Genomic DNA, 27,291 nt, shown 5'->3' with positions numbered 1-27,291 from the left:
AGAGTTCCTTGTCTTAATATGGTGCATCTGGAGGTACTTCCCTGTGCCCTCAGTCTGCGCTGGGGGCTGGATCTCCCTCTGGGCTCCAACCGGTAGCCAGTGGCGGGCCTGGTTTGTGCGGGATTTCAGCTCACCTCTGACTGTGGGGTTGTCTCTTTCTCAAGGAAGTTATGTTTTGAGCCTGGTTACCAGAGATAAGATAGAAAGCAAGGCTTATTGATGCTGAGCTATAAAGTAATGCAAGTATATCTGGGTAACGTGTTAAAAAATTGTAGTTAATACAGATGTTTTTGTCCTTCCTGGAAACAAATTATTAGTAAAATTTGCAATTGTAACACTTACTGTCTTTGGAACAAATAAAATTAAGTAATTTTTGATACTTTTGTTTCTAACCTTCAACATCATTTCCCTGATTGCCACATGTAGGATTGAACACCCTAAGTGTTGAGTAAGTTCCATTTGCTAATAAATACATTAACTAACCGACTGACCTGAAGCAGCACTTTGATTTTCACTGGAAGGTGGAGTTCAGTTTAATTTAGCAAACAATTATTGAAAATAAATAAAATGGAAGTAATCCGACCTGAGACCTCTTTTAAGCCCCAAGCCATACACAGTAATTTTAATCAGCTTTATTCAAATCCAGTATATAAAAAATCTGGATGTATAAAACATATAAAAATAGAAGACATTACTTTACAAAAACATTCACTATTAAATATTTTTGTTAGGGGGAAAAGGATGTCCTAAAGCTAATTCCATACAGGCTTCCCGTTCAATATCGGGGCTGCCCTATAACATTTTTAATGAGCTTTCCCAGCATCTAAAATGTTAATAAGCAAACAAAAATTATATTTGGATATTAACATGCCAGTTGTGTAAAAGAAGGAACATTTATATAGGACTATATGGTCCTGTTTTCTAAAGCAAAGTTGTTCTCTCTAACCATCTACCAAACACCTACCAGTAAAGATATTTGTCATACAGTGCTAAAAAATTAAAGGATCAAATTTTACCTACTGGAATAACTAAACTTAGCTATGAAGAAGATACAGAAGGAGAAGCAATTATGTATTTCATTGGGCATGTAACTGAATAGAAGATGTATAATAGATTACAAAGGGAAAATGATGTTTGCATATTCCTGATTGTTTGTTTTTTCTTTCCCCTCAGGCAGAAGCTGAGGAAGATTGTCATTCTGATACTGTCAGAGCAGGAGATGATGAAAAAAAAGAAAGTACTGCTGAAACAGATCTGCAGGCAGGTTTCTTCAGTTGTATATTTAATTCTTATTCCATTGTTTTCCATGCATAAACAGAAGTTGGTCATTATTGTGAAAATTTGCAAGTGCTTATTTTGCATTGAATATCTTTTTCTGTTAAAAAAGATCAATAATTGCTGCTTTGTAAATCTATTTGTGGATTTAAAATATTGAAACCAAGGCTCAAGTGTGACTCAGTATATTTAAAGAAAAAAGTTGATAAATTTGGGCCTCCCCTGGTGGCACAGCGGTTGAGCGCTGGGTTGTAAGGCTGCCTGTAGCCTCTGTAGCGCCAGCTCGATCCCCGGCCACCGGCGAGGGTCTCACAAAAACAAACAAACAAATAAATAAATAAATAAATAAATAAATGATAAGTTTGACCACCTAAGAGTTTAAAACCTATATAGAGGGCCTCCCGGTGGCGGCGCAGTGGTTGAGCGCTGGGTTGCGAAGCTGCCCGCGGCCTTTGCGGCGCCGGTTCGATCCCTGGCTGCTCCCCGGCCACCGGAGGAGGGTCCCGCATGGCGCGCAGACCTCTCCTGCCGCCCGCTGCTCCCCTCAGCAGTGTACTTCGGTCCTTCTGCCTGCTCTGCTCCCCGCTCTGGCTCTGGTGAGTTCTCTCACCCTCCCACGCTCCTGACTGTACCCAGTGCTTGTATAACCAAACAAACAAATAAATAAATAAAGCATGCCTCTATTTAAAAATAAATAAATAAATAAATAAAAATAAAACCTATATAGAGCAAAAAATATAAATCTAGGGAAATAATCAGCTGGAAAAACTGTTTATCACAACAGGCAGAGGATTGATAGTCTCAGTATATAGAACATTCTTACAAATCGGTAAAAGAAACACAGGATAAAAAAATATGAATGGACAACTAATGGAAAAGAAAATATAAATGGCTATTTGGAGAGATAATTAGTCTCATTCATAGTTTAAAATATACAAATTAAATAAATCTACAATGAGATGCTTTTTTTTTTTTTTTTTAACCAATTAGATCGGTGAATAATACCCATTGCTGTCCAGACTAGGAGAACTCTCATGTATTATACATGAAAGTGTAAATTGCTGCAACTTTTTGGAGGGCAGTCTAGCAATTGGATCACAATAAATACTTATTTGTTTGGAGTGCATCCTCAAGTAGCTATTGGGAGTGCTGCTAAAGACTCTTTAGGTCAGAGGTTTGTGTTATGTGTTAGCAGAAAGGTTGGAGACAAAGCAATGCACGCAGAATATTGAGAAAAAGATTTTTTTAAAGTTAACGTATTTTATAGATTCCTTTTTTAAAAAAGCCAGGAATAATGTATACAGTCCTAGTGGCAGTAACCTTCTTGGGCAAAAAGGGCCTCTCAGGTTGGGTTCCCTGGAAAGGTGACTGTTAGGTAGAGATTACTTTGAAGGAGGTTTATTAGGGAGTGTTTGTGGGACCGATAGTTGTAGAAGGAAGGGAATTTGGAATGGGCATGGAAAAAAATTTAACTGCTGTGCTGTCTCAATGAATTGCCTTACCCAATCCTGGGCAGGTGCTGAGGATGGAATAACCTTTCAGAGATAGGCCTTTATCAGTCATTGATCTGGTCCATTGATCATTGGATCTCCTCAGAAGGGGGCGTGAACTTGCTGAGACAATATCCAAAAGGGCTGACAGCAAGATGGTTTTTGGTAGCACTTTTCAATAGCTGGGGGTCATTGGTACTTTATTCCTGCAGGGCATCTGGGCAGTACAGCCTGGTCCACCACACAGTGGACTTCACTTTGTCTATATCTAAAAATTTTCACATGATATGTATTAGGAACAAAAATTTCTTTTTTAAACCTTTTTTTAAGAATGGTTACTAACAGAAAGACTTTGGGCTCACCGATTTTTTTTTTAGCCTCGCTCTTTAACATTGCTATATGTTATATACCGAATAAAGAAATGTTTCAAAGTGTCTAAGTTCAGTCCCTAAGTAATGGCTTATTTAAAAATAAGCCAAATTAAAATTCAGTTCAAATTAAAATTTGGTTTTCAATACCATTAGATTTTTCCTGTACAAACTTAGGTGAATTTCTTTAAAGTTTTAAACAAAAAATTAGGTAATACGTGCTTAATGAGTGTCAATTTAGTGATTTAAAGAGTGTTTTCTAGTCTTAAATATATTTAAATTATGAAAATTTATGTTAGGCTAGTGACACATTGTTTCAAGAGTGAACTGCTCTTCCTTGATAAGTCCTAATATATTTTTCTCCCTATAGGCACAACTCCAGATGTTCCGAGCTCAGTGGATGTTTGAACTTGGCCCAGGTGTAAGCTCTAGCAATTTAGATACTCGACCTTCCAGAGCAGCAAGAGGCTCTTTGCTGAAAGCAGCAGACACCAAAGGAAAGCAAGAAGTAGCAAAAGAAGAAAAGTTAAGTATTATGGACATTGTACTAAATAACTTTTAGGAGGGGAGGGGAAACACATAAAAAATTTCACTGACATAAGTAATGATTATAACTATTCTGGTGACATGAGGACATAAGTTATACTATAAAATTTTTCTTCATGTGGAAAAAAATTTGACAAGTTTATCAGTTCAGTTATCCCTCACTACTTCTAGTGGTTTTGGATGATACCATAACTCCTTATTGTCTTCTTTCTTGTAGGAAAAACTTTCTGTAGGAACTGTATTGGTAATTTATATGACCGTGAGATTCACTAAAAGATTGATGCCTCTGAATTTATTAACAGAAGCCCAAAAGGGAAAAAACGTTCTTCAAATGTTAACACCTTTCCAAAGATTTAATGTAGTATTTTGTTACATTTGCACTGAACAAATTAAAAATGATGTATCAATCACTTCCTTATTCTGGAAAATTTTGAAAGTATTTATACTGAAAAATTGTGCCTGCTATCTGATTGTTCACCTCTTTGCTGCTATTCACGTGAAGTAGACACAGTACACCAATGCGCTTTTCATTTTTCTCCACTTCTGTAGAGGCCATCAACTTTACACCGTTAGATCCCAGTTTTTGTTCACAAATAATTTGCTGTTTAATAATTTACATTATCCATGATAACTAAAACTTTCCATGTTCATTTTGTCTTAATTTTTATATTGAAACAATTACAGAGTCACAGATACAGGGAAGTCCTGTGCAACCTTCACACATGCTCCTTCTGTGGTGACAACCTGCATAGCTGTAGTGTGCTATCCAAAACTTGGAACTAGACATTGATACACTCCTCAGAACTTATTCACAGTCCTCAAACTCAACAACGCTTTTATGTGCATATGTTTATAACATTCTATGCAATTGAATGGCATGTGTAGTAGCTTCATGTAACCACCACCACAGTTAAGATCTATATTTTTCACCACAAGGCTCCCTCTTCCTGTATACCTTTATAGTTATATCCTCTCACAGTTCACTGGCAACTACTAATCTGTTTCTGTAATTTTGATATTCCAAAAGTGTTGTATTTCTGAACTTATATAGTATGTAACCTTTTGAGTTAGCATAATTCCTTTGAGGTCTATCCAAATTGTGTATTAATAGTTTGCTCCTTTTTATTGCTCAGTAGTGTTTATGGTGTGATAAATAACAATTTTTTTAAAAAACATTTCCTTAATTTTTTTTTTTATTTTTAAAAATAGTTCTTTTTTCTTTTCTTTTTTTTTTTTATTTATTTATACAAGTACTGGGTACAGTCAGAAGCACAGGAGGGTGAGAGAATTCACCCGAGCCAGAGAGGGGAGCAGAGCAGGCAGAAGGACCGAAGTACACTGCTGAGGGGAGCAGCGGGCGGCAGGAGAGGTCTGCGCGCCATATGGGACCCTCCTCCGGTGGCCGGGGGGCAGCTGGGGATCGAACCGGCGCTGCAGAGGCTGCGGGCAGCTTCGAAACCCAGTGCTCAACCGCTGCGCCACCGGGGAGGCCCTCCTTAATTTTTTTTAATTTTTTTTTTTTTTTAATTTTAATTTTAAGGTTACATTTTTTACTCCACCATATGTACATGTTCCAGTCAGCCTGCATTATCATGCCAGTGCCCCATTATGTCTCTCTTTCCCCCTTCTTTCTGGTAACCATTAAATTTTTTTTACTAAGTCCAAGATTTGCTCTGTTTTGTCCGTGTATTATTGTTGGTTATATCTCACAAATAAGCGAAATCGTCCATTATCTGCCTTTCGATTTCTGACTTAATTTCATTTAACATAATCACTGTGAGGTCATTCCATTTTGTCCCACGAAACACTACTTCATCTTTTTAAATAGCTGTGTAGTGTTTGATAGAGTATATTGTTCACAATTTTTTTTATCATTGGTCTATTGATGGGCAATTGGGTTGGTTCCATGACTTGGCATTTTGTAGACATTGCTACTAAGAACATACGACTACATAAATCTCTTCATATTAGTTTTCATATTTTTAGGATAAATAACCTACTAGAGGTATTGCTGAATATAAGGAATTTCCATGTTTATTTTCTTAAGACATCTTCATATCATTTTCCATAGAGATAGCACCAACGTGCATTCCCGCCAGCAGTGGATGAGAGTTGTTTTTCAACACATCCTTGCCAACATTTGTTTTCATTCTTTTCGACATGAGCTATTTTCACAAGGTTGAGGTGATATACCTCATTGTGGTTGTGATATGCATTTCCTTTACAATAAGTGATGTTGGACAATTATAGTCTGAATATTTTTAGAAAAATGTCTGTTTTGGTCTTTTGCCCATTTTTTTGATAGGGTTGTCTCTTTTCTTGTTGGATCCATATGATGGCTTTGTATGTTTTGGAAACTGGCCTCTTGTCAGAGGGGTGATTTGCAAATTGGTTTCCATTTTGTAGGTTTCCTTTTTGTTTGTTTGTTTGTTTGTTTTGGTGATTGTTTCTTTTGAGGTACAAAAAAGTTTTAGTTTGATGTAGTCCCACTTGTTTCTTTTTGGTTTCATTTTTACTAGCCATTGGAATTGAGTTCCCAAATACATCTTCAGGGTGAATCTCCTGTAGTATGTTCCCTGTGTTTTTTTTTAATGTTTCTTTTTATGGTTTTGGTTTTGATATTCAGATCTTTAATCCATTTTGAATTAATTTTTGTGTATGGAGTTAAGTATGGATCTAGTTTCATTTTTTTGCCTATGGCTTTTCATGTTTCCCAGCACCGTTTGTTAAAGAAGCTTTCCTTTTTCCATTGCATGGCCATGACTTTATTTCGGCAGCATCTGTTGTAGTGTCATCTCTTTCATTTCTGATTTTATTTGGGTTTTCTCTCCTTTTTTCTTCATAAGTCTAACTAAGAGCTCGTCAATTTTGTGTCAAACATGTTTAGTCTCCACATGTTTTGGTTTATTTGAAGATTCTTTTTATGGTTAATACTTAGCTTTATCTATTGTAATTTGTGAATATGCTTGGTAAAATTTCTATTTTCATGTATTTTCTGAGACATTTTTTGTGTCCCAGTATATGATCTATTCTTATACTTAAGAAGAAAGTATATTTATTTCTTTGGGGATGGAAAACTGTCCATTAGATCCATCTGGCCTAACTCTTCATGTAAGGCATTTATTTCTTTAATTTTCTGTCTAAATGATCTATCCCTTCATGTCAGTGGTGTGTTGAGGTCTCTCACAATCATTGTATTTTTATCAATATTTTGTTTTGGATGTTTAATAGTCCTTTATATAACCAAGTGCCCTTGTGTTAGATGCATAAATATTAATAAGTTATATCCTTTTGATGAATTTGAACCCCATTTTAAAAATTATTCACAAGTTGAAGGACATTTAGGTTGTTTCTTGGTTTGGCTATTATGAGTAACCTACTATGACTATTTACATGTAGTTTTTTGCATGAACATAAGTTTTCATTTCTCTAAGATAAATGCCTAAGAGTGCATGTGCTGGGATGTATGTTCAGTTCAGAGTAATTCTCAAACTGCTTTCCAGAGTATCTGTACCACCAATGTTCCCTTCAGCCATGTATGAGTGACTCAATGTCTCTGCATTCTCATCAGCATCTGATGTTATTACTACCTTTTAATTTTAAACATTCCAAATAGGTATCTAGTGTTACTTCATTGTAATTTCACTTTGTGTTTTCCCAGGGATAACACAATGTCTTTATCTGTGCCATTTTCCATCTTTATATCCTTTCTGAGATATGTTTGTCTATGTTTTCACAGTTGAGTTTTAAGAGTTCTGTGTATTCTAAATACTAGTCCTTTATTGAATATGTGACATATAAAAACTTTCAGTTTGTAGCTTGTCTTTTCATTTCTCTTAAGGTGTTTCACAGAGCAAAAGTTTTTCATTTTGATGAATCCAGTTTATCAAGTTTTCCTTTTATGGGTTGTGCTTTTGGTATCTGATTCAATAATTTTTTGGCTAGTCCTCAGTCTCCAAGATTTTTTTTCCTAAAAGTTTTACCTTTAGGTCTGTGATTTACATTAAGTCTATGATTCATTCTCTAGTTAATTTTTATGTAAGATGTTAAGTTTAGGTTGAGGCTCATTGTTTTTTGCCTATTGGATGTCCAGCTGTCCCAGCACCATTTGTTAAGATGATTTCACTATTCGTACTCATTTTTAATACAGGTTTTCAAAAATTGTTTTTTATTGTTTATTTTTATAGGCTCGAGAACTTTTTCTAAAAGCAGTAGAAGAAGAACAGAATGGAGCTCTTTATGAAGGTAAAAACTCATCCTGAGATTATATTCTCATAACATTGCTAAATAACAGTTCTTTGTTATTGATCCATTTTTTTTAAATTAGAATATATTTGGTATAGAACATCAATCTCCCAATATTTGAAGTTGCTTTTTTAAAAATTAGAAAAAAAATCTTTGTATAATTTTATGTCTTTCAAAAAAATATTGCTAGGAAACATCATCATAGAATGAGTAAAATAACCTTTTTCTACAGTTAGGTTTTACTATTTATTCTTTATTAGTAAAGTCTTAAAAATACTGTTATTTAGAAATAAGATATGTTCCTTTTATAAGTGAAAATTACTTCATAGGAGGGAAATATAAAGGATAGGCTGAGTACAAGATACATATATTTTCTAAATTATAATTTATATTTTACTAAAAAGAATACCCTCAGCTTTGTCCCTTTTATTCACCTAGTAGATTTGCATAAATAACCAAAGTAGTGGGGCTATTTGTAGTTATGCTTTCCTTTTGTGATAGTAAAGCTAATAATTGGGGCATGGGAAAAATGCTTGTGCTTTAATCATTTGAAAATACCCCCCAAAATAACACTTTCAGAATTGCAGTATTTATTTGAAAGTTTCTTCTAGTGGTATTTTTACTCCAAAATATTAAAATGACCCAAATAAGCAAATCCCTCTAGTCTTCAGTATATTAGTCTTTAGTATATTATAATTCACTGAGTAATAAAGCATGGCAGAGTGTATTGAAGTGACTAATCTTCATCTTAGGGGAAAAGAATTAATTGGCCTCTGCAGTTCTATTGGTACAGCTCTGTGTGAGAGATTATTAAATATTATAGTTCTAAACCAACTGGCCAGGAAATTAAAAAATAAAAAAAGGTTTTCAGAGTTGTATAGCAAAATAAGAGGCAGCTTGGTTAAAGGAAGTTGAATTTGAAGGATAAATTCTGAGAAATTCTTGTCTTTATTCCACTAAGTAGGAAACAATTGATTTTATTCAACTCTGCATTCTCAAAAGAAATGACTCCTTAAAATAAGTGTTTTTGTTGGGACTATAACAATTGCATTTTCAAGGCCTGAAGAAAACTACCCCATGAGATCGCTCCTGCCAGCACATAAGAGGGTGAGGCAAAAGATGGGAAGGACTAAAAGAGTCAAGTACAACATCTTAAGCTTCTACCTTGAGAAAAGAGATTATGAGCAGTTGATTTGGAAATAAGTTTGTTCACTGAACTCTTGTTGCGTGTAGAAAAAGGGAATTTGACTGTAAAGAATGTTACCAAATTAAACCACAGTTAAGGGTAATCAAAGGAAATGACAAAATGTGTGGCCATAGCTAATTTAGCTTTATTTCTTCTTTTAGCCATCAAGTTTTATCGTAGGGCTATGCAGCTTGTACCTGATATAGAGTTCAAGATTACTTATACCCGGTCTCCAGATGGTGATGGCGTTGGAAACAGCTAGTGCGTATATAATTTGATAGACAGTAATACATAGTTGTTTAAGTTAAGTGTCTTTGCCCTGTTGATTCTTCATTTTAGAAGACGGTGCTCCTTTTGTTAAGTTATGTGGTCTTCAGTGTAAAGACTTGTTTATAAAGCTATAGAAAATTTTAGTTAGGAGAATTTTTAAGATTAAAACGTAGAAATGCATATTCTAAACAGATACAACAAAGATTAAGTGACAGAGGTGACTTTTTAAATAAAAGCAGTGATTATTGAAACGAGTAGAAATTAATAGACACATTTCAACTTTCTGGAGCCTATTTAAAGTTAAAACTATTGAAGTTGACAAAATGTAGTGGTTGAAATTGGGCGACGAGTACATGGGGTTTCATCACACTAGCCTTTCTTTCCTTTATGTTTGAAACTACTTTTTTTTCAAAAGACTGCATAGTGTTAGGAAAATGATGAACTATAACAATACTTTATTCTTTCAAGGTATGTAGGTAGAGTGTTATTAAGACTTATTATGGTTTATTTGTGGCACAATTGTTTAAAAGCACGGGTATAGGATACAAGCATCCCTAAAAGAAACCATGTTGGTTTGGATAGATGCTGCTTGCATTGAAGTCATGAAATGGCATTGATAGTTTCATATGGACAAAGGTCAGGAGAATGTATTTTTAAGCCAATGCTCTTGAGGTTATTTGTAAGGAAATTATAAAATTGTTTTGATATAAGCACTCTATCTCCAAAAGCTCAGTTTTGCTGATAATAGAGGAGAGGGATTCTGTCCCCAAGAGGGAATGTGATATTTAAAATGAGCAAGACATACAAAAATAAAGTTTTGGCAGTGAGACATTACATTTCTATGTTTATATTAGATGTTATTAAGTAATAATTATGAAATAATTTAATAATTAACTTTATTGATAACATGCTTATTGCCAGGGTTTTAAACTTACATCATTAGTGCTTAAGCTTTGAATAACATTCCATGTTTGAACTTTTTGTTTATTAATATTGTTCACTAAATTATATTCAGCAGTGTGAGGTAGCTGATATTCAAAACAAATCTTTTGAGCTATTCTAAACCTTCTTTAAATTTGCATCGAGTCACTTAGACCCAGCTTTTAGCCAGTTTTATAAATAGCTCCTAGGTGCTGTTAAAATCATTTGATCAAAACATTAAAGAAACTTTTCTTTTCTATCCCATCCTTTAATACAATGCTGTGAAAACTCTTTAAGTGTACAGTTGTTTTTTTCATATCAGATTTGATAAATCCTAAAAGTCTCTTTGCTGGTTTTTGCCCTCTGTAAAATGTTAGTAAACATTGAGTTCATCTAGCCTTGCCCATGCTTGCCCTTTCTTATATTGTATTAAGCCCTTCCTAGTTATCTAACTTCATTCTCATCTAAGCTTTTTTTGTTAGTCTTTGTTTTTAAGATTAATTTCAACAAAAATGAAAGGATAGATATTTTCCTAGAACTCTTATTACTACATATTTGTTTATATTGGTCAGTAATTTAGGGATCCTGCTAAGATTTTTAAAATTACAGTAAGGCACTATTAGAATACCCTTGGTAGTGAGTACCTCAAATGACATCCGTATATTTGATTTTTATCCAATTAGAATGGATTATGGAAAATTAAAAGACTTTTAAGAGTTTTAAAATCATTTTAAATACCTTTTTCACTAACTCATGAAATCTCTACAATAAAACTAATTAAATCTTAATACTTGTCCTCAAAAGTTCTAACTCTTTCTGGGTGGAAATTAAAATTATGAAAGTTTTTTTTCTTGGGATGACTTGTCATGACACCTTTTTCTGAGGCATGATAAAGATAAACTTTTCACAGTTTACTTTTTGATGACTTTCTAAAGCAGATTTGAAAGTACTATGAAAAAAATCAGTTTCTAAGCTTTGTGCTTGTAGACAGGCATTTTTTTTTTTTTATTCACGTCCCTCTTTTTTCAGCATGGAAGATAATGACGATGATAGCAAGATGGCAGATCTCTTGTCCTACTTCCAGCAGCAGCTCACATTTCAGGAGTCTGTGCTCAAACTGTGTCAGCCTGAACTTGAGAGCAGTCAGACTCACATATCAGGTGTGAATTCATGCTTGTTATAACTCCATGAGAAATACTTTCATCTTAGAGTTAAGTTTTCTAAACTTAGTAGTTCAGATCATTTGCCAGTAAGTTAGTTCAAAATATGGTGGAATATCTGGTTATAATTATTGTCTATATATACTAATAAGCTCTTCAAAATCTGAGGCAGAGCAGAGTTTGTACAGTACAGTTGTTTTAGGATTCCATGCTTTTTTCAGTGAAGATCTAAGACAGTAAGTGTCAGATTTGGGCCAGCTCTAAGAAAATTGGAAGAATATTGGTATCAGATGTTTTTGCCAAGTTACTAATTCTGAGCTAGGCTGAATGTTTAAAAGTCAGTGTGTTTCTTTTCCTTTCATATGTTAAATATTGTTTATTTATGGGATTTTTCACAAGAGGACAATTGAAAAATTTCAAGGAAATGAAAATAACTTTTTAGTGTTAGCAAATCCAATATAGATCATGTACGTATAGCACTTTTTCTAACACATTTATTTTAATATATCTTGGTGATAAATGACCTACCAAGAGAAAGGGGTACTTTATAAAAGCAGTTTTAGATCTGTTCTATATTTAAAAAGGAGTGAAAATTTTATGTCTTGATGTTAGGAATGGTTATAACTTTGGGGAACTTTAATAACTTAGGCTGTAGCTCTGAGCACTACTGAGGGTGTGATTTGTAAATTTCTAGGAATACAAAAGATATCTGCATGGGAACTTAGCAGTAGAATGACATATATGACAGTAACGTTTTTATTTTGCAGTGCTTCCAATGGAGGTCCTGATGTACATCTTCCGGTGGGTGGTGTCCAGTGACTTGGACCTCAGATCGTTAGAACAGCTGTCACAGGTGTGCAGAGGATTCTATATCTGTGCCAGGTACTTAAGTTTATTTGTGGGCTTTTTGGGGTTTTTTGATCTGATTATAAGTTAATACTTGTTACAAATTTTATTTACATATATATTTTTTTAATTTTTACTTATTTATGCACACAAGAAGTGGGGTACAGGCCAGAGGTACAGGTTAAGAGTATTTCCTGGAGACAAAGTAGGGAGCAGAACAGGTGGCTGTACTGAAATACATTGCTGAGGGAAACAGTGGGGGAGACAGGAGAAGTCTGCTTCACCATGTGGCTTAGCTCCCTGGCTGGAGATAGAACTCAGAACTCATGCCGCAGTGGCTGGTGATAGCTTGATAGCGCTGGGATTTTAACCCCTGCCACTTGGGAGGCCCTTATTTCTTTTTTTTTTAAATAACTCAGGTAGTGGGGAAAAAAAGTATGAGTCTTTTGCAGTTTTGATTAAAGAATTTTTATTGATACTCTGGGCAAAAGCTTAGAATGATCAGTTTAGCTAAACTGTATGTGATTTTCTCAGATAACTTAATGTTTAAAGGCTAGTACAGGATATAAAATAATATATGGAACAAATGTAGTCACACATGTTGCTTCCACAGGATAGTTTTCATGCTAGCTTAGCTGATTCAATTCATTTTCATGGTAACTCTAAACCTATTAAGTGGTAGTGACTTAAAGTTAGAGTGTACTGAACTTTCATAAAAATTATCCCATACTTTTAGCATCTTCATATATGAAAAATAATGACAGTTTAGTATAACATCGTTTGAGACTGAGTAATTACCTTGAATATCTCTCATGGGTATCTTACGTCAAAAATATATACTTAGTCTTTAATATCTAGAACTTTTATATAAATTTTAGTTCTTATAATTCAGTTGCATTTTTTTAATGATAACTTTTATATTTGATGCGTTACTTTTAACCTAATTTCAAGTTGGAATCTTATATTTTGGGTAAACTTTTGAATTGCTTGAAGCTTTTGCTTTTTGGTGATTCCTCATGCAATTTAATAAGTACCTAGTAAGTACTTGTTAAATACTCGGTGAATTGCCACCAAGCTTTTACAATTGGGATTTCTAGCATTGTTACTCTGTTAACTTTTAATTATATGTGAGAAAACATTATAAAGAAGGAATTGATCTGAAAATAAATTTACAGGGGTAAAGTGTCATGTGTTATAAATCATTAAAAGAAATTCAAAAGAAACATTCCAATATAAAATTGGGAGGGAGGTTCTTTTCTGACAGTCTTGCTCCAATATAGTTTTTGCATGTTAAAAAGGAATGTTTTAAGTTATAAATGGATATGTTTTGAACTGTATTAGAATCATGTCCATTTTCAGTGAATCTTTTCCTTCACTTTTTGCACTAATCCCTTAATATCTTGGTGCTATCTTCAAAAGATATGACCAGCCTGACCATTTCAGTGTTCTTTAAGTGTCATTCTGGTTCAGCCACCATGATGCCTGGTCTGGATTATGGCAGTGACATCCTACATGACCTCTCTGTTTCCACATACCCTTAGAACATATTCTCCATAAACCTCTGCATGATTTTTTTTTTTTTTTTTTTTTGTGGGACCCTCACCAGCGGCCTGGGAACAAACCGGTGCTGCAGAGGCTGCAAGCAGTCTCGCAGCCCACCGCTCAACCGCTGTGCCACCAGGGGAGGCCCTGCATGATCATTTCTTTTTTTAAATAATAAATTTTATTTTTATATTCCCCATACAATTGCAGCCCCCCCCATTCTGACCCCAATCCCTCCCCTCCCGCCCCCGCCCCCCTAAAAGTGTCTCTGGTTCATAGTTTTTTGTTGATTTTGATTTTCACTTTCTTATAGTTATTCATTTTCCTGGTCCCTTATTTAAGTTTTCTAGATTCCTGCTATGAGTGAGACCATCCGGTATTTTTCTTTTTCTTTCTGGCTTATTTCGCTGAGCATGATCCCTTCCAGCGCCATCCATGTTGCTGCAAATTGCATGTGTTTATCTTTTTTGAATGCTGAGTAATATTCCATGGTATATATGTACCACATCTTCTTGATCCAGTCATCTATTTTTGGGCATTTGGGTTGTTTCTAAAGCTTAGTTATTGTAAACAGTGCTGCTATAAACATAGGGGTGCAGGTGTTCTTTGGAATTGATGTTTCTGTGTCCTTTGGGTAAATACCTAGGAGTGGAATTGCTGGATCATATGGAAGCTCTATGTTTAGTAGGTCCAGAAATCTCCACACAGCTCTCCACAGTGGTTGGACCAGTTTGCACTCCCACCAACAGTGCAGAAGAGTTCCTTTTTCTCCACACCCTCGCCAACATTTGTTGTTGCTAGTTTTTTTAATATGTGCCATTCTCACTGGTGTAAGATGGTATCTCATGGTAGTTTTGATTTGCATTTCCCTGATGACAAGTGATGTTGAATATTTTTTCATATGCCTGTTGGCCATTTGCATTTCCTCTTCAGAGAAGTTTCTTTTTAGCTCTTCTGCCCATTTTTTGACTGGATTATTTTCTTTGTTGTTGTTGAGTCTGATCAGCTCTTTGCAGATTTTTGTGATCAGTCCTTTATCATTAGTGTTGGGTGCAAAAATGTTCTCCCAGTTGGTGGGGTTTCTCTTTGTTTTTGTTATTGTGTCTTTTGCTGTGCAGAAGCTCTTTAATTTGATGTAGTCCCAGCTGTTTATCTTTGCCTTCACTATCACTGCTTTGGGTGATGTGTCTGTAAAGATGTCTTTGATGTGCAAATCACGTAGTGTTTCGCCTATATTTCCTTCTGTATATTTTATGGTTTCAGGTCTTATGTCTAGTTCTTTAATCCATTTATTTTTTTTTTTTATAAATTTTATTGTTATATTCCCCATACAATTGCAGCCCCCCCATTCTGACCCCAGTCCCTCCCCTCCGGCCCCCCTAAAAGTGTCTCTGGTTCATAGTTTTTTGTTGATTTTGATTTTCACTTTCTTATAGTTATTCATTTTCCTGGTCCCTTATTTACGTTTTCTAGATTCCTGCTATGAGTGAGACCATCCGGTATTTTTCTTTTTCTTTTTGGCTTATTTCGCTGAGCATGATCCCTTCCAGCGCCATCCATGTTGCTGCAAATTGCATGTGTTTATCTTTTTTGAATGCTGAGTAATATTCCATGGTATATATGTACCACATCTTCTTGATCCAGTCATCTATTTTTGGGCATTTGGGTTGTTTCTAAAGCTTAGTTATTGTAAACAGTGCTGCTATAAACATAGGGGTGCAGGTGTTCTTTGGAATTGATGTTTCTGTGTCCTTTGGGTAAATACCTAGGAGTGGAATTGCTGGATCATATGGAAGCTCTATGTTTAGTAGGTCCAGAAATCTCCACACAGCTCTCCACAGTGGTTGGACCAGTTTGCACTCCCACCAACAGTGCAGAAGAGTTCCTTTTTCTCCACACCCTCGCCAACATTTGTTGTTGCTAGTTTTTTTAATATGTGCCATTCTCACTGGTGTAAGATGGTATCTCATGGTAGTTTTGATTTGCATTTCCCTGATGACAAGTGATGTTGAACATTTTTTCATATGTCTGTTGGCCATTTGCATTTCCTCTTCAGAGAAGTTTCTTTTTAGCTCTTCTGCCCATTTTTTGACTGGATTATTTTCTTTGCTGTTGTTGAGTCTGATCAGCTCTTTGCAGATTTTTGTGATCAGTCCTTTATCATTAGTGTTGGGTGCAAAAATGTTCTCCCAGTTGGTGGGGTTTCTCTTTGTTTTTGTTATTGTGTCTTTTGCTGTGCAAAAGCTCTTTAATTTGATGTAGTCCCAGCTGTTTATCTTTGCCTTCACTATCATTGCTTTGGGTGATGTGTCTGTAAAGATGTCTTTGATGTGCAAATCACGTAGTGTTTTGCCTATATTTCCTTCTATATATTTTATGGTTTCAGGTCTTATGTCTAGTTCTTTAATCCATTTTGAGTTCATTTTTGTGTATGGTGTGAGGTAGTGGTCAAGCTTCATTCTTTTGTATGTAGCGACCCAGTTTTCCCAGCACCATTTATTGAACAAACTTTCTTTGCTCCAATGCATATTCTTTGCTCCTTTGTCAAAGATTAGTTGACCATAAATCTGTGGGTTTATTTCTGGATTTTCTATTCGATTCCATTGGTCTGTATGTCTGTTCTTGTTCCAATACCATGCAGTTTTGATGATTATGGCTTTGTAGTATAGTTTGAAGTCTGGGAGTGTGATGCCTCCATTCCCTTCTTTTTTTTTCAGGAGAGCTTTGGCTATTTGGGGTTTTTTGTGATTCCATATGAATTTCATCAATAATTGTTCTATTTCTTTGAAGAATGACATTGAAATTTTGATTGGAATAGCATTGAATCTGTATATTGCTTTTGGAAGGATGGCCATTTTAATAATGTTTATTCTTCCAATCCATGAGCAGGGGATGTCTTTCCATTTCTTTGTGTCTTCTTCTATTTCTTTTAACAGTGTTTTATAGTTTTCTTTGTATAGGTCCTTTACCTCTTTTGTTAGATTTATTCCCAAATATTTGATTTTTTTTGTTTCGATAATAAAAGGGATGGTTTTTTTGATTTCTTCTTCTTCAGATTTATTGTTTGTATATAGGAAGGCTACTGACTTTTGCGTGTTGATTTTGTATCCTGCCACTTTACTGAACTGATTGATGAGTTGAATTAGTTTTTCTGTGGAGTTTTTGGGGTTCTCTATGTATATTATCATATCATCTGCAAATAGTGATAGCTTGACTTCTTCTTTTCCTATTTGGATTCCTTGGATGTCTTTCTCTTGTCTTATTGCTCTGGCTAGGACTTCCAGTATTATATTGAAAAGCAGTGGTGAGAGTGGACATCCTTGTCTTGTTCCAGATCTTAATGGAATTGCTTTCAGCTTTTCACCATTGAGAATGATACTGGCTGTTGGCTTGTCATAGATGGCCTTTATGATGTTGAGGTATGTTCCTTGTATCCCAAGAATTTCAAGGGCTTTTATCATGAATGGGTGTTGCACTTTGTCGAAAGCTTTCTCAGCATCTATTGATATTATCATATGGTTTTTATATTTCTTTTTGTTGATGTGTTGGATAACGTTGATTGATTTTCAGATGTTAAACCATCCTTGTGTCCTTGGAATGAATCCTACTTGGTCGTGGTGAATTATCTTATGGATACATTGTTGGATTCTGATAGCTAAAATTTTATTCAGGATTTTTGCATCAGTGTTCATTAGGGTGATTGGCCTGTAGTTTTCCTTTTTTGTGTTGTCCTTGTTCGGTTTTGGTATTAGTGTAATGTTGGCTTCATAGAACGTGTTTGGTATTGTCCCTTCCTTCTCAATTTTTTGGAAGAGTTTGTGAAGTATAGGCACTAATTCGTCTCTGAATGTTTGGTAGAATTCATTTGTAAATCCATCAGGTCCTGGGCTTTTGTTTTTGGGGAGGTTTTTGATTACCATTTCAATTTCGCTGCTTGTAATTTGTCTGTTTAGGTGTTCTATTTCTTCTTTATCTAGCTTTGGGTGATTGTAGAGTTGTAGGAATTTGTCCATCTCCTCTAGATTGTTAAACTTGTTTCCATATAACTGTTCATGGTAGTTACTGATTATTCTTTTGATTTCTGCTGTGTCCGTTGTGATTTCTCCTCTTTCATTGATGATCCTGTTTATTTGTGCTTTCTCCCTTTTTTCCTTTGTGAGCCTGGCTAGGGGTTTGTCTATTTTATTGATTTTTTCAAAGAACCAGCTCTTGGTTTCATTGATCTTTTGGATTGTTTTTTTAGTTTCAATTTCATTTATTTCTGCTTTGGTTTTTATTATTTCTTTTCTTCTACTGGTTTTGGGGTTTTTTTGTTGTTCTTTTTCTAGATCTTTGAGCTTCGAGATTAGGTTGTTTCTTTGCGTTCTTTCTTGTTTCTTGATGTGAGCTTCTGTTGCTATATATTTTCCTCTTATTACTGCTTTTGCTGCATCCCATACATTTAGGATATTGGTGTCCTCCTTGCCGTTCAATTCAAAGAATTTTTTAATTTCTTCTTTGATCTCCTCATTAGTCCAGTGGTCTTCCAGTAGTGTGGTTTTTAATCTCCATGAGGTAGGAAAGTTCCTTGCCTTCTTTTTATGGTTTATTTCTAGTTTGATGCCTTCATGGTCAGAAAAGATGGTTGATATGATTTCAATCTTGGTGTATCTGTTGATGTTTGTCTTGTGCCCCAGTATGTGATCGATCCTGGAGAATGATCCGTGTGCGCTTGAGAAAAATGTGTACTCTGTTTTTTGGGGGTTTAGTGTTCTATAGATGTCTGTTAAGCCCAATTGCTCTAGGTCCTTATTTAGAGCTTTGGTTTCTTTACTTATTTTTTGTCTTGTTGATCTATCCATTGTTGATAGTGGTGTGTTGAAGTCTCCCACTACGTATGTGTTTTCTCTGATGTCTGTTTTCAGAGAGGACAACAGTTGTCTGATATATTTTGGTGCTCCTTCGTTTGGTGAGTATATGTTAATGAGTGTTATTTCTTCTTGAAGTATTGTCCCCTTGATCATAATGTAGTGACCATTGGGGTCTCTTTTTATCTTTTTGAGTTTGAAATCTGTTTTATCTGATATAAGTATAGCTGTTTCTGCTTTCTTTTTTGGTCCATTTGCTTGTAGGATTGTTTTCCATCCTTTAACTTTGAGCCTATTTTTATCTTTTGTAGCTAAATGTGTTTCCTGGAGACAGCAAAAGGTTGGGTTTTGTTTCTTAATCCAGGCTGCAACTCTGTGTCTTTTTATTGAAGAGTTAGTCCATTTACATTTAGAGTTAATATTGATATGTTAGCATCTGTATTTGCCATTGTGTTTGTCTTTCCTTTGATTTTATTTATTTATTCTTTTAATAACTTTTTTTTTTTTTGGCCTTCTTTCATTGTTATTCGTCCCTCTGATGTTCTGGCTTTAGGACTCCTTGTAGTATTTTTTGGAGTGGGGGTTTAGTTGTAATGAAATTCCGGAGTTTCTGTTTGTCTGGGAAGGTCCATATTCTTTCTTCAAAGAGGAAGGAGAGCTTTGCGGGATAGAGTATTCTTGGTTGGCATCTGTTTTCTTGGAGTCTGTTGACTATGTCCCTCCACTCTCTCCTTGCCCGTAGTGTTTCTTCAGAGAAGTCTGATGTCAGCCTGATTGGCTTTCCTTTGAATGTTATCTGTTTCTTCCCTCTTGCCAGCTTCATTATTTTTTCCTTTTCCTGGATTCTTGGGAGTTTTACTATTATGTGTCTTGCTGTATTTTTCCTTTTGTCGTGGAAGTTTGGTGTTCTTCTTGCTTCTTGTATATCAATTTTCAGCTCCTTCTTCACATTTGGGAAGTTCTCTTTAATTATCTCTTTGAATATTTTCTCTGTTCCTACATCTCTTTCCTCTCCTTCTGGTATTCCTATAACTCTTATATTTCCTTTCCTCATGGAGTCAGATAGTTCCCGAAGTCTTTTTTCATTCTTTTTCCTTCGTACTTCTCTTTCCTTTTCTGTTTTGGTTCTTTTTATTTCTGTGTCTTCAAGAGTACTTATTCGTTCTTCCATTTCATCTATTCTGCTTTCATTGCTTTTCCCAGAATTCTTTAGTTCTTCCACTAATTCTTTGATCTCCTGCATTTCTTTTACTTCCCTCTTTAGGGACTCAATTTCATTCTTCTGACCATTGTTTTCCCTCTCTAGGGACTCAATTGCATTCTTCTGATCGTTGATTATTTTCCCCTTATCATTGTTTTCCTTTATGACTTCTGTCAGTTTTTTAATCACGGCAATTTTAAATTCTCTTTCTGGAAGGCTCAGAAGTTCTTCCAAGTTACTGTCGTTGCAATCTGGGGGCTGTTTTTCTTTTTGTGGTGTGCTTTTTCCCTGGGGAGTTGCTAGGTTGCGTGTGGTTCTTCTACTCCCTACTGTCTGTTTTCTAATTTGCCGTATGCGTTGGGACACTGTGTTGTTGGGACTGGCCGGCATCTTGGGTGAGCTTCTCTGCTCCCCTCTGGTTCCTCCAGGAGCCATATGTCAGTTTCAAGCAGTCTTTACTGGAGAAAGGTCCCTGTTCTAAAATGCCGATGTGGGGACACACTCCCCTGTGTGCCTGGTCTGCCCCAACGGTGGGTTCCTGCTCCCCCTCTGGGCTTGGACTGCAGGCCAGAGGGGGTCTGGCGTGGGCGAACTTCCCCCGCTCACCTCTGGCTCCTGAGGAAGCCTTCTTTACTGAAGAAATGTAGTCTTTACTGAAAAAATGTCCCTGTTCTAAAATGGTAATGTGGGACACACTCCCTGCGCGTCCGGTCTCAGGCACACTCTTCTGCGTGCCTGGTCTGCCCCGGCTGTGGGTGCTCGCTCTCCCTGTGGGCTCAGACTACTTGTTCGGAAGGGGCCGGGTGTGGGCTAACTCCCCAGCTGGCCACTGGCTCCTCCAGGAGCCTCTGCTGGCTTCAAGTCGCTAGGTGGCGCCAGAGATCTCTCCTAGAGCCCTTGGGGAGCTGATTTTCCACCCCGTGGGACAGGGAACAGAGCGGGAATGGTAGGGTAAACCTCAACGGCTTTGGGGTGCTGTGTCTGCCTTGTGCCCCACCGTCATGGGGAACCCACGCCCCTAATTTCGTGCCCCGGGTCTCAGTTCCAAAGCCCTCAGTTCCAGGACGCAGGCTGTAGCCCAGTACAGTGGCGCGGGAATGGCGCCTTTTGAATCCCGCTCCCGTGCCTGGGCGCCTGATTCCTGCTCACTCAGGGAGGGCCTCCGTGTGTCTCCCCGCAAGCCTAGGTCGCAGGCGCGGGGACCTGGGCAGCTGCGATTTGGATCCGCGTTTGCTTTTCAACCGCACTGCTTTTCCACACAATCCCGATCCCGAGCCGCGTCTGCTTTTCCAGCGCGCAGCTTTTCCGTGCAAGCTTACCGGGCGGCCCGGGGCTGTGTGCTGGTGCTGGCCTCCTCCTGGGGGGCGGAGTCTCTCTTTAATGGCGCCTGGAGCTCACCTCCGCAGCGGATCCTGCAGGATTCTCCACAGCTCCCGTTCACAGGGTGTGGTGGCTGAAATAGTTCCTTTCCACTCACAGTCCCGCTTGCTGCGTAGTTTGTTCTTGTTGGTCGTTTTAGTTCGTTTTTTCCCCTCCTCTCTGCTGGTCAGAGAGTGCCGACTCTCTGGGCGGGGGAGGGGAGCAGAGTTCTGCGCTTCCCTCCCTTCTAGTCCTCTTTTATGGCCACTTTCTTCTTCGGGTAGTTTGCTGGAGTCACCCGTTTATCTTCCGTGTCCCAGTTCTCACTGGGACCTGCCGCTTTTCCTCCCTATTAACTTCTTTTAATGGGAGATCTTACTCGCAGCGTCTCCTCACCGCCATGTTGCTCCACCCATCTCCCCTGCATGATCATTTTAAGGACACAAGTCATGCTCACAACCCTGTAGTGGCATCCATCTCATTTAAATAACCACTCCCACCTGCAAGCCACTACCTCACCCACTCCCGATTGCATCTCTCAAATCACATACTCTGTACTTCACCTTGCTCACTTTGCTGCAGCCACATGAATCTGAAATACTATGTTTCCCCAACGCTATTGTCCTGGTCTCTTTACTCTGCACTTTTTTGCACTGAGCACACTACCTGAAACTTTTCTCTGTTTTCTGAATTTTGTTTTTTTTCCCCATCATTAAAAGAGCAAGGCCTCTGCCTTCTTCAGTGTCTCTCCAGTGGCCAATAATATAGTGCCTGGCAGGACTCAGCAAATATTTGCTGAACAAAGGATGGCTAGTCGCAAAGATATTTCCAAGATCTGTCTATTGGGACTTATAAACCTTTTATATATAATGATGGTTCTAACTGATATTTATCAATCAATATGTTATATGTATATAATATTGTGTTTTTATTTCCTAGAGACCCTGAAATATGGCGTTTGGCCTGCTTGAAAGTTTGGGGCAGAAGTTGCATTAAACTTGTTCCATACACATCCTGGAGAGAGATGTTTCTAGAAAGGCCTCGTGTTCGGTTTGATGGTAAGATGAACGCCTTCGGACTCAGGATAAATGGTGAACTAGCATTCTGATTTTGATAAATATACAATCTTAATCTTCTGTAGCAAACCTAAGTACTATGAAGATATTTAAAGGAAACTACAGTAAAAATAAAGTTGGAAATGTATTATGTGATTGTAATTTTAAATGTTTTTCATTACATTATTCATAGGTGTGTATATCAGTAAAACAACATATATTCGTCAAGGGGAGCAGTCTCTTGATGGTTTCTATAGAGCCTGGCACCACGTGGAATATTACAGGTACAACTGTAGTAAACTGAGTGAGTGAAAAATTCTCTCTCTCCGAGTATAGTTTATTAGTTATTGGACATCTGTTCTTTGTGGCTTGTGCATTTATCTACAGAATCGTCCTTGGTATTTTTGTTCTGTGTTATAACGGGAACTGCTGAATAAGATATTACTGTCATCAGATATTTCTGTCTCTGAAAAATAAGTAGACTTATGTTAGTAGCTGTGTATTACCTCTAGAGCTCAGATTTGTTTGCTGTTGATTGTGTTTTAGGGGCAACACACAGAACTTTAATAGAGAGATGTTTAATGATTTTTTATTCAGTGAATGAAACTAAGATTTCAAAAGTTCTCTGAGAAAAACAATCAAATGCCTTTAGCTTTCTGTTGCTAGATTCACAAGTTGACAGTCATGTTTATTTCAATGGTGTTTTACCAGTTCTTTTGCCCAGGGTATTTTTCCTATGATAGGTATGAATAGGCTTAGGTACAAGTAAATAAGGACCTGTGTTATACTTTATGTGTGTGTGGTGTCTTTGGTGTCCTTTTATTATTTACATAGGTATATAAGATTCTTTCCTGATGGCCATGTGATGATGTTGACAACCCCTGAGGAGCCTCTGTCCATTGTTCCTCGTTTAAGAAATCGGAATGCCAGGTATTATTTTTCTGTAGTTTTTTTATCCAGTCCATGTTTTCTATGGTTAGTTGCAGGTTAATGCACCCTTCTGTTTCCTTAATGATAGAAAACTGGTCACAGGAGGCTCTTAGGAAAAACACCAACTCCTGGGCCTCTCTGCAGAATATAGGTGTCTGGGGCCTTGGCAATTAGGATAACTCATATCCGAGCAGGTTCTTGTCAGACAAATTGAATAAACACTTTTGTAACCCATTTCTTTCTAGATTACTTAAAAATACAAAATAACTGTAATAGCCTTAGATTTAAAGTGTATTTTTTAATTTTTAGAACTGATGCAGTTCTACTGGGTCATTATCGCTTGTCACAAGATACAGACAATCAGACCAAAGTATTTGCTGTGATAACTAAGAAAAAAGAAGAAGTAAGTATATAAGGCAGAATTGGCAGTTTTCTCTTTATTTTATTGCTATGCTCATTCAAGCATTCTTTATTGGAAAGTATAAAAAAATACTGTTTCATTGTTTAAACTACTATACAAAATGTATATTGGCTTCTAGCATCTTTTAAATGAATTAAAGTGTTTTCTAAAATGTTATTTTTTAAATTGGATCAGCTTGTTTTTCTCTAGATGGTTTCCTATTCTGCTCCAGAAAATATAAAACCCAAATGTCCTGTGTGATGGCTAGTAAAATTATACCTGACTCTGCTTTTTTGGCTTTTCTCATTTTGAATCATAGAGGATTTTCCTTAAATTCACTCATGTAGATAATTCTTTCACAAGGATCTTCTTATAGAGAATTTCAGTTTCTACTGGAAATAATCTAATGAAAGATAATTTTCTTCTTCCTGTTCTTACAAAAGGAAAAATACACCAAGCAAATATGATTGTTGAATTGTTACATTCTAGAGGTCCATAATCTCTCAACACAACAGTTTGAATGCCTAATTTTTTCCCACAACCTTTCTCAATGTGCATTTTTTTCAATCCTGGTTAAAAATCAAGAAGTCATATATGAGTATACTCACCTAAATAAATTATAAATCAGTATAGGTCTTGATAGAACTTTTTAATAAATTAGTACTAAACATAATTGTATTTATTAATAAAATAAATTAGTATAAATTAGTGTGGCGTTTGAAAGAATGTCTCCTAGTACTAAACCATCCTCTCTTCCCTAGCATCATGTGTTGAGATAATTCAGTCTGGTTTCCTCTGTGAGTCCTATCACCTTCTGGACAGCTTTGGCCGGCTTCTCCACCTTCCTTTGGTAGACGCTAGAATCTGGGCCAGCCAGCTGAGGAACAGAGATAGTTGCTAGGACTGTGACTATGGCCATGAGTTTCCTGAAGCTGAAATTGAGACATTATGAGGGCCTAGTTGTTTAGATTTTTATCTAATAAAAAAGAGTTTAGGAACTTCCACTTGCAGTATCAGTTTTCTCTCCAGAATATATGATACAATCAAACCATACATAGCATTGATATTCTTGTGTTTTTACTGGCAGTTTTTAGAGAAGCGTGATTCTAATGATCCTTTTCATATCTATTTCTGCATTGACTTATTTCGCTGGCATTGCAAGATCCTTGGCTTTTCTGCAGCCTTCACCAGTTGGTCGCTTTCCCTTTTAAACATTACCAACTATTTTCAAATAGAAACAAAGTCTAGACTTTGAGATAAGAGAGTGAAATTTTAATTTTCACCTCTTAAACTGCTTAATAGCTTTGGTTAGCTCACTGGAACTGCCTCGGTCTTCATTCCTTTAGCCATTACATAGTAGTAATGCAGCCATATTTAGCACATGGGCTTATTGTGATGATGAATGGATTCAAGGCTAGGGAATAAAACCTTAAATTTTTAGAGTGCTGGACATTTTTTAAGACACTTACATACATTCTCTTTTGATACCCAAGACACCTCTCTACTGTATGCCGATATGTTATTTCTATTGTCAGTCTTGCATTATATAGTCCTATAAATATTCATATATTATGAATATTCATAGTCATATATATTTGTATTTATATAAAACCAGTGAAGTGAGGTTTCATTATAACTTTGTACCCTTTCTTTTACAGAAACCACTTGACTATAAGTACAGATATTTCCGTCGTGTCCCTGTACAAGAAGCAGATCAAAGTTTTCATGTGGGGTTACAACTGTGTTCCAGTGGCCACCAGAGGTTCAACAAACTCATCTGGATACATCATTCTTGTCACATTACTTACAAGTAGGTGAATGCAGTAAAAATAACAAGGTTACAGAATAAACGTGTATTTTATGTCAGACTTAGGAAACTTCAGGTATGTCTTGAATCCTTCAAAGTTAACATTGCATTACCAGGGTAAACCTTGGTATACTGTTCCTACAAATCAAGAAAATGGCCAAAATGAAAAATATAAAGATCATCCAGGATATGGAATATCCAGAACTCCAAGTAAGTGGCCAACTTACTCTCTGACTTATCCAAGGCAATTGTAAAACACTACCACATTTTTCTTCTCCCATGTTTCACTCATAGCACAGCATCTTTCACTTTATTTCCACCTAGTTTATCCTTAGGGTTTACATACTCATTTTAATAAAAACGAATTTTTTATAAAAACAAGGCAGATAGAAAGGGTGTCATGTGTTTTGAAGCTAAATCTAATATGTGATTCCTATTTAAAGCTCTTTGTTCTATGAATTAGGATTTAGCCTGTGTGAAATGATTGAGGAAGGGTACAGAAATAAAAATTAAAAAAATGGGAAAGTGAAATATCAATTCGTGTGATATTGAAGTTCACTGTTGTTGGGTTTGAAAGAATATTAGTATAACTGATGACTCTCCAACCTAATTGAATCCAGGTTTTAAGGTGACCCGTTAACGATTTTCTTGGTCACATGGCTACCTTACTTTCCCCCACTCATTTGGAAGGTCCTGATAACGGAGAAAGAGCTTTTTTCTTTCTTTTCTCCCTTACCTACCAGTCCTACAGTCTTCATTTTGCGTCCTTCAGTAATCTGTGAAGTGGACTTTTTTTTCCTTTTCAAAAACAGAAACCAAATCCAGAAGTCGGACCAAAGAAATGAAAATGTAAAGTATATTTTAGGGGGTATAAGATATTATAAGAGGCATCATTTGTAAGTGCATTGACTTCCTTTTATTTATGAAGTCAATTGAATTTTCTACTTTTGTGTATTTCTCATTTTTTTAGGAGAAAATAAAAGGCTGTGGTAGTATAACTTGCCACCTGCCTCACTTCTCCCACCTGTAATTATGCTATTGATCATGCAAATATTAAGTCATTAAATTCTATCTTAGGACTGATTCTTTAAACATACACTTATTCTTTAAATGTACTCTTTAAAAATTCTTTAAATATACTCTTATTAAATAAGAGTATTGACTTATTTATAACCTTTGACTTAGAAACTCTACCCTTAGGAATCTTAAAGAACATAATAAAAACCATCACAACATGATTTTTCATCGGCAAATATAGAAAACCACCTAAATCTCCAACAAAACTGTAATCTTTGAATTGTGGTGCAAAATAAATAAATAAATGGTGATACAAGCAGACAGTGAAATAGTATGCAGCTATTAAATATAGCTTCTGAAGAGTATTTAGTGATATGAGGATATCCGTGTATCTTAATGCTAAATCAAAAAAAAAATCAGGATTACTAATAAAGTCTGATTTCAGTAGTATAGTTGCATAGAGGTTAAGGTGCTCAGGAAAAACACTGGAAGAAAATTCTTAATATGACTGAAGGAGGAATTTGCATGAGCCTTTTTGTGCTTTTTAAAATTTTTCAAATTTTCTACGATATATTATTTAGGATTTACTGAGGTGAATTAAAATTTAAAGAGGTTAAGGTTAAGGCATGAAACAATACTCTCCCCCAAAACACACAAGGCTTCTAAGTGAGTTGAAATTTCTTGTAACTGGCTATTTCATGAGTATTTTTTTTCCAGATCAACTGGTGAGACTGCAGTCACTGCTTTTGAGATTGACAAGATGTATACCCCCTTGTTCTTCGCCAGAGTGAGGAGCTACACTACTTTCTCAGAAAGGCCTCTGTAG

The 27,291-nt window shown here is 36.2% G+C and overlaps 1 protein-coding gene across 1 annotated transcript; it reads left to right on the top strand.

Moving 5' to 3' along the window:
- Nucleotides 1-1,173: 1,173 nt before the first annotated feature.
- Nucleotides 1,174-27,291, top strand: FBXO9 (F-box protein 9; the record flags this gene model as incomplete). The annotated part of the gene is made up of 12 exons (XM_084257484.1): nt 1,174-1,260; nt 3,504-3,659; nt 7,867-7,924; nt 9,272-9,371; nt 11,331-11,461; nt 12,229-12,343; nt 22,196-22,314; nt 22,505-22,595; nt 23,146-23,241; nt 23,551-23,644; nt 25,300-25,451; nt 27,183-27,291. The coding sequence occupies exons 2-12, from the start codon at nt 3,516-3,518 to the stop codon at nt 27,289-27,291; spliced, it is 1,209 nt and encodes a 402-aa protein (XP_084113610.1). The 5' UTR covers nt 1,174-1,260; nt 3,504-3,515.

This window comes from Talpa europaea (genome assembly GCF_964194135.1).
Source record: "Talpa europaea genome assembly, chromosome: 2".
Lineage (NCBI taxonomy): Eukaryota > Metazoa > Chordata > Mammalia > Eulipotyphla > Talpidae > Talpa > Talpa europaea.
The sequence above is the reverse complement of the archived record's forward strand: the minus strand, read 5'-3'. Positions and strand labels throughout refer to the sequence as shown.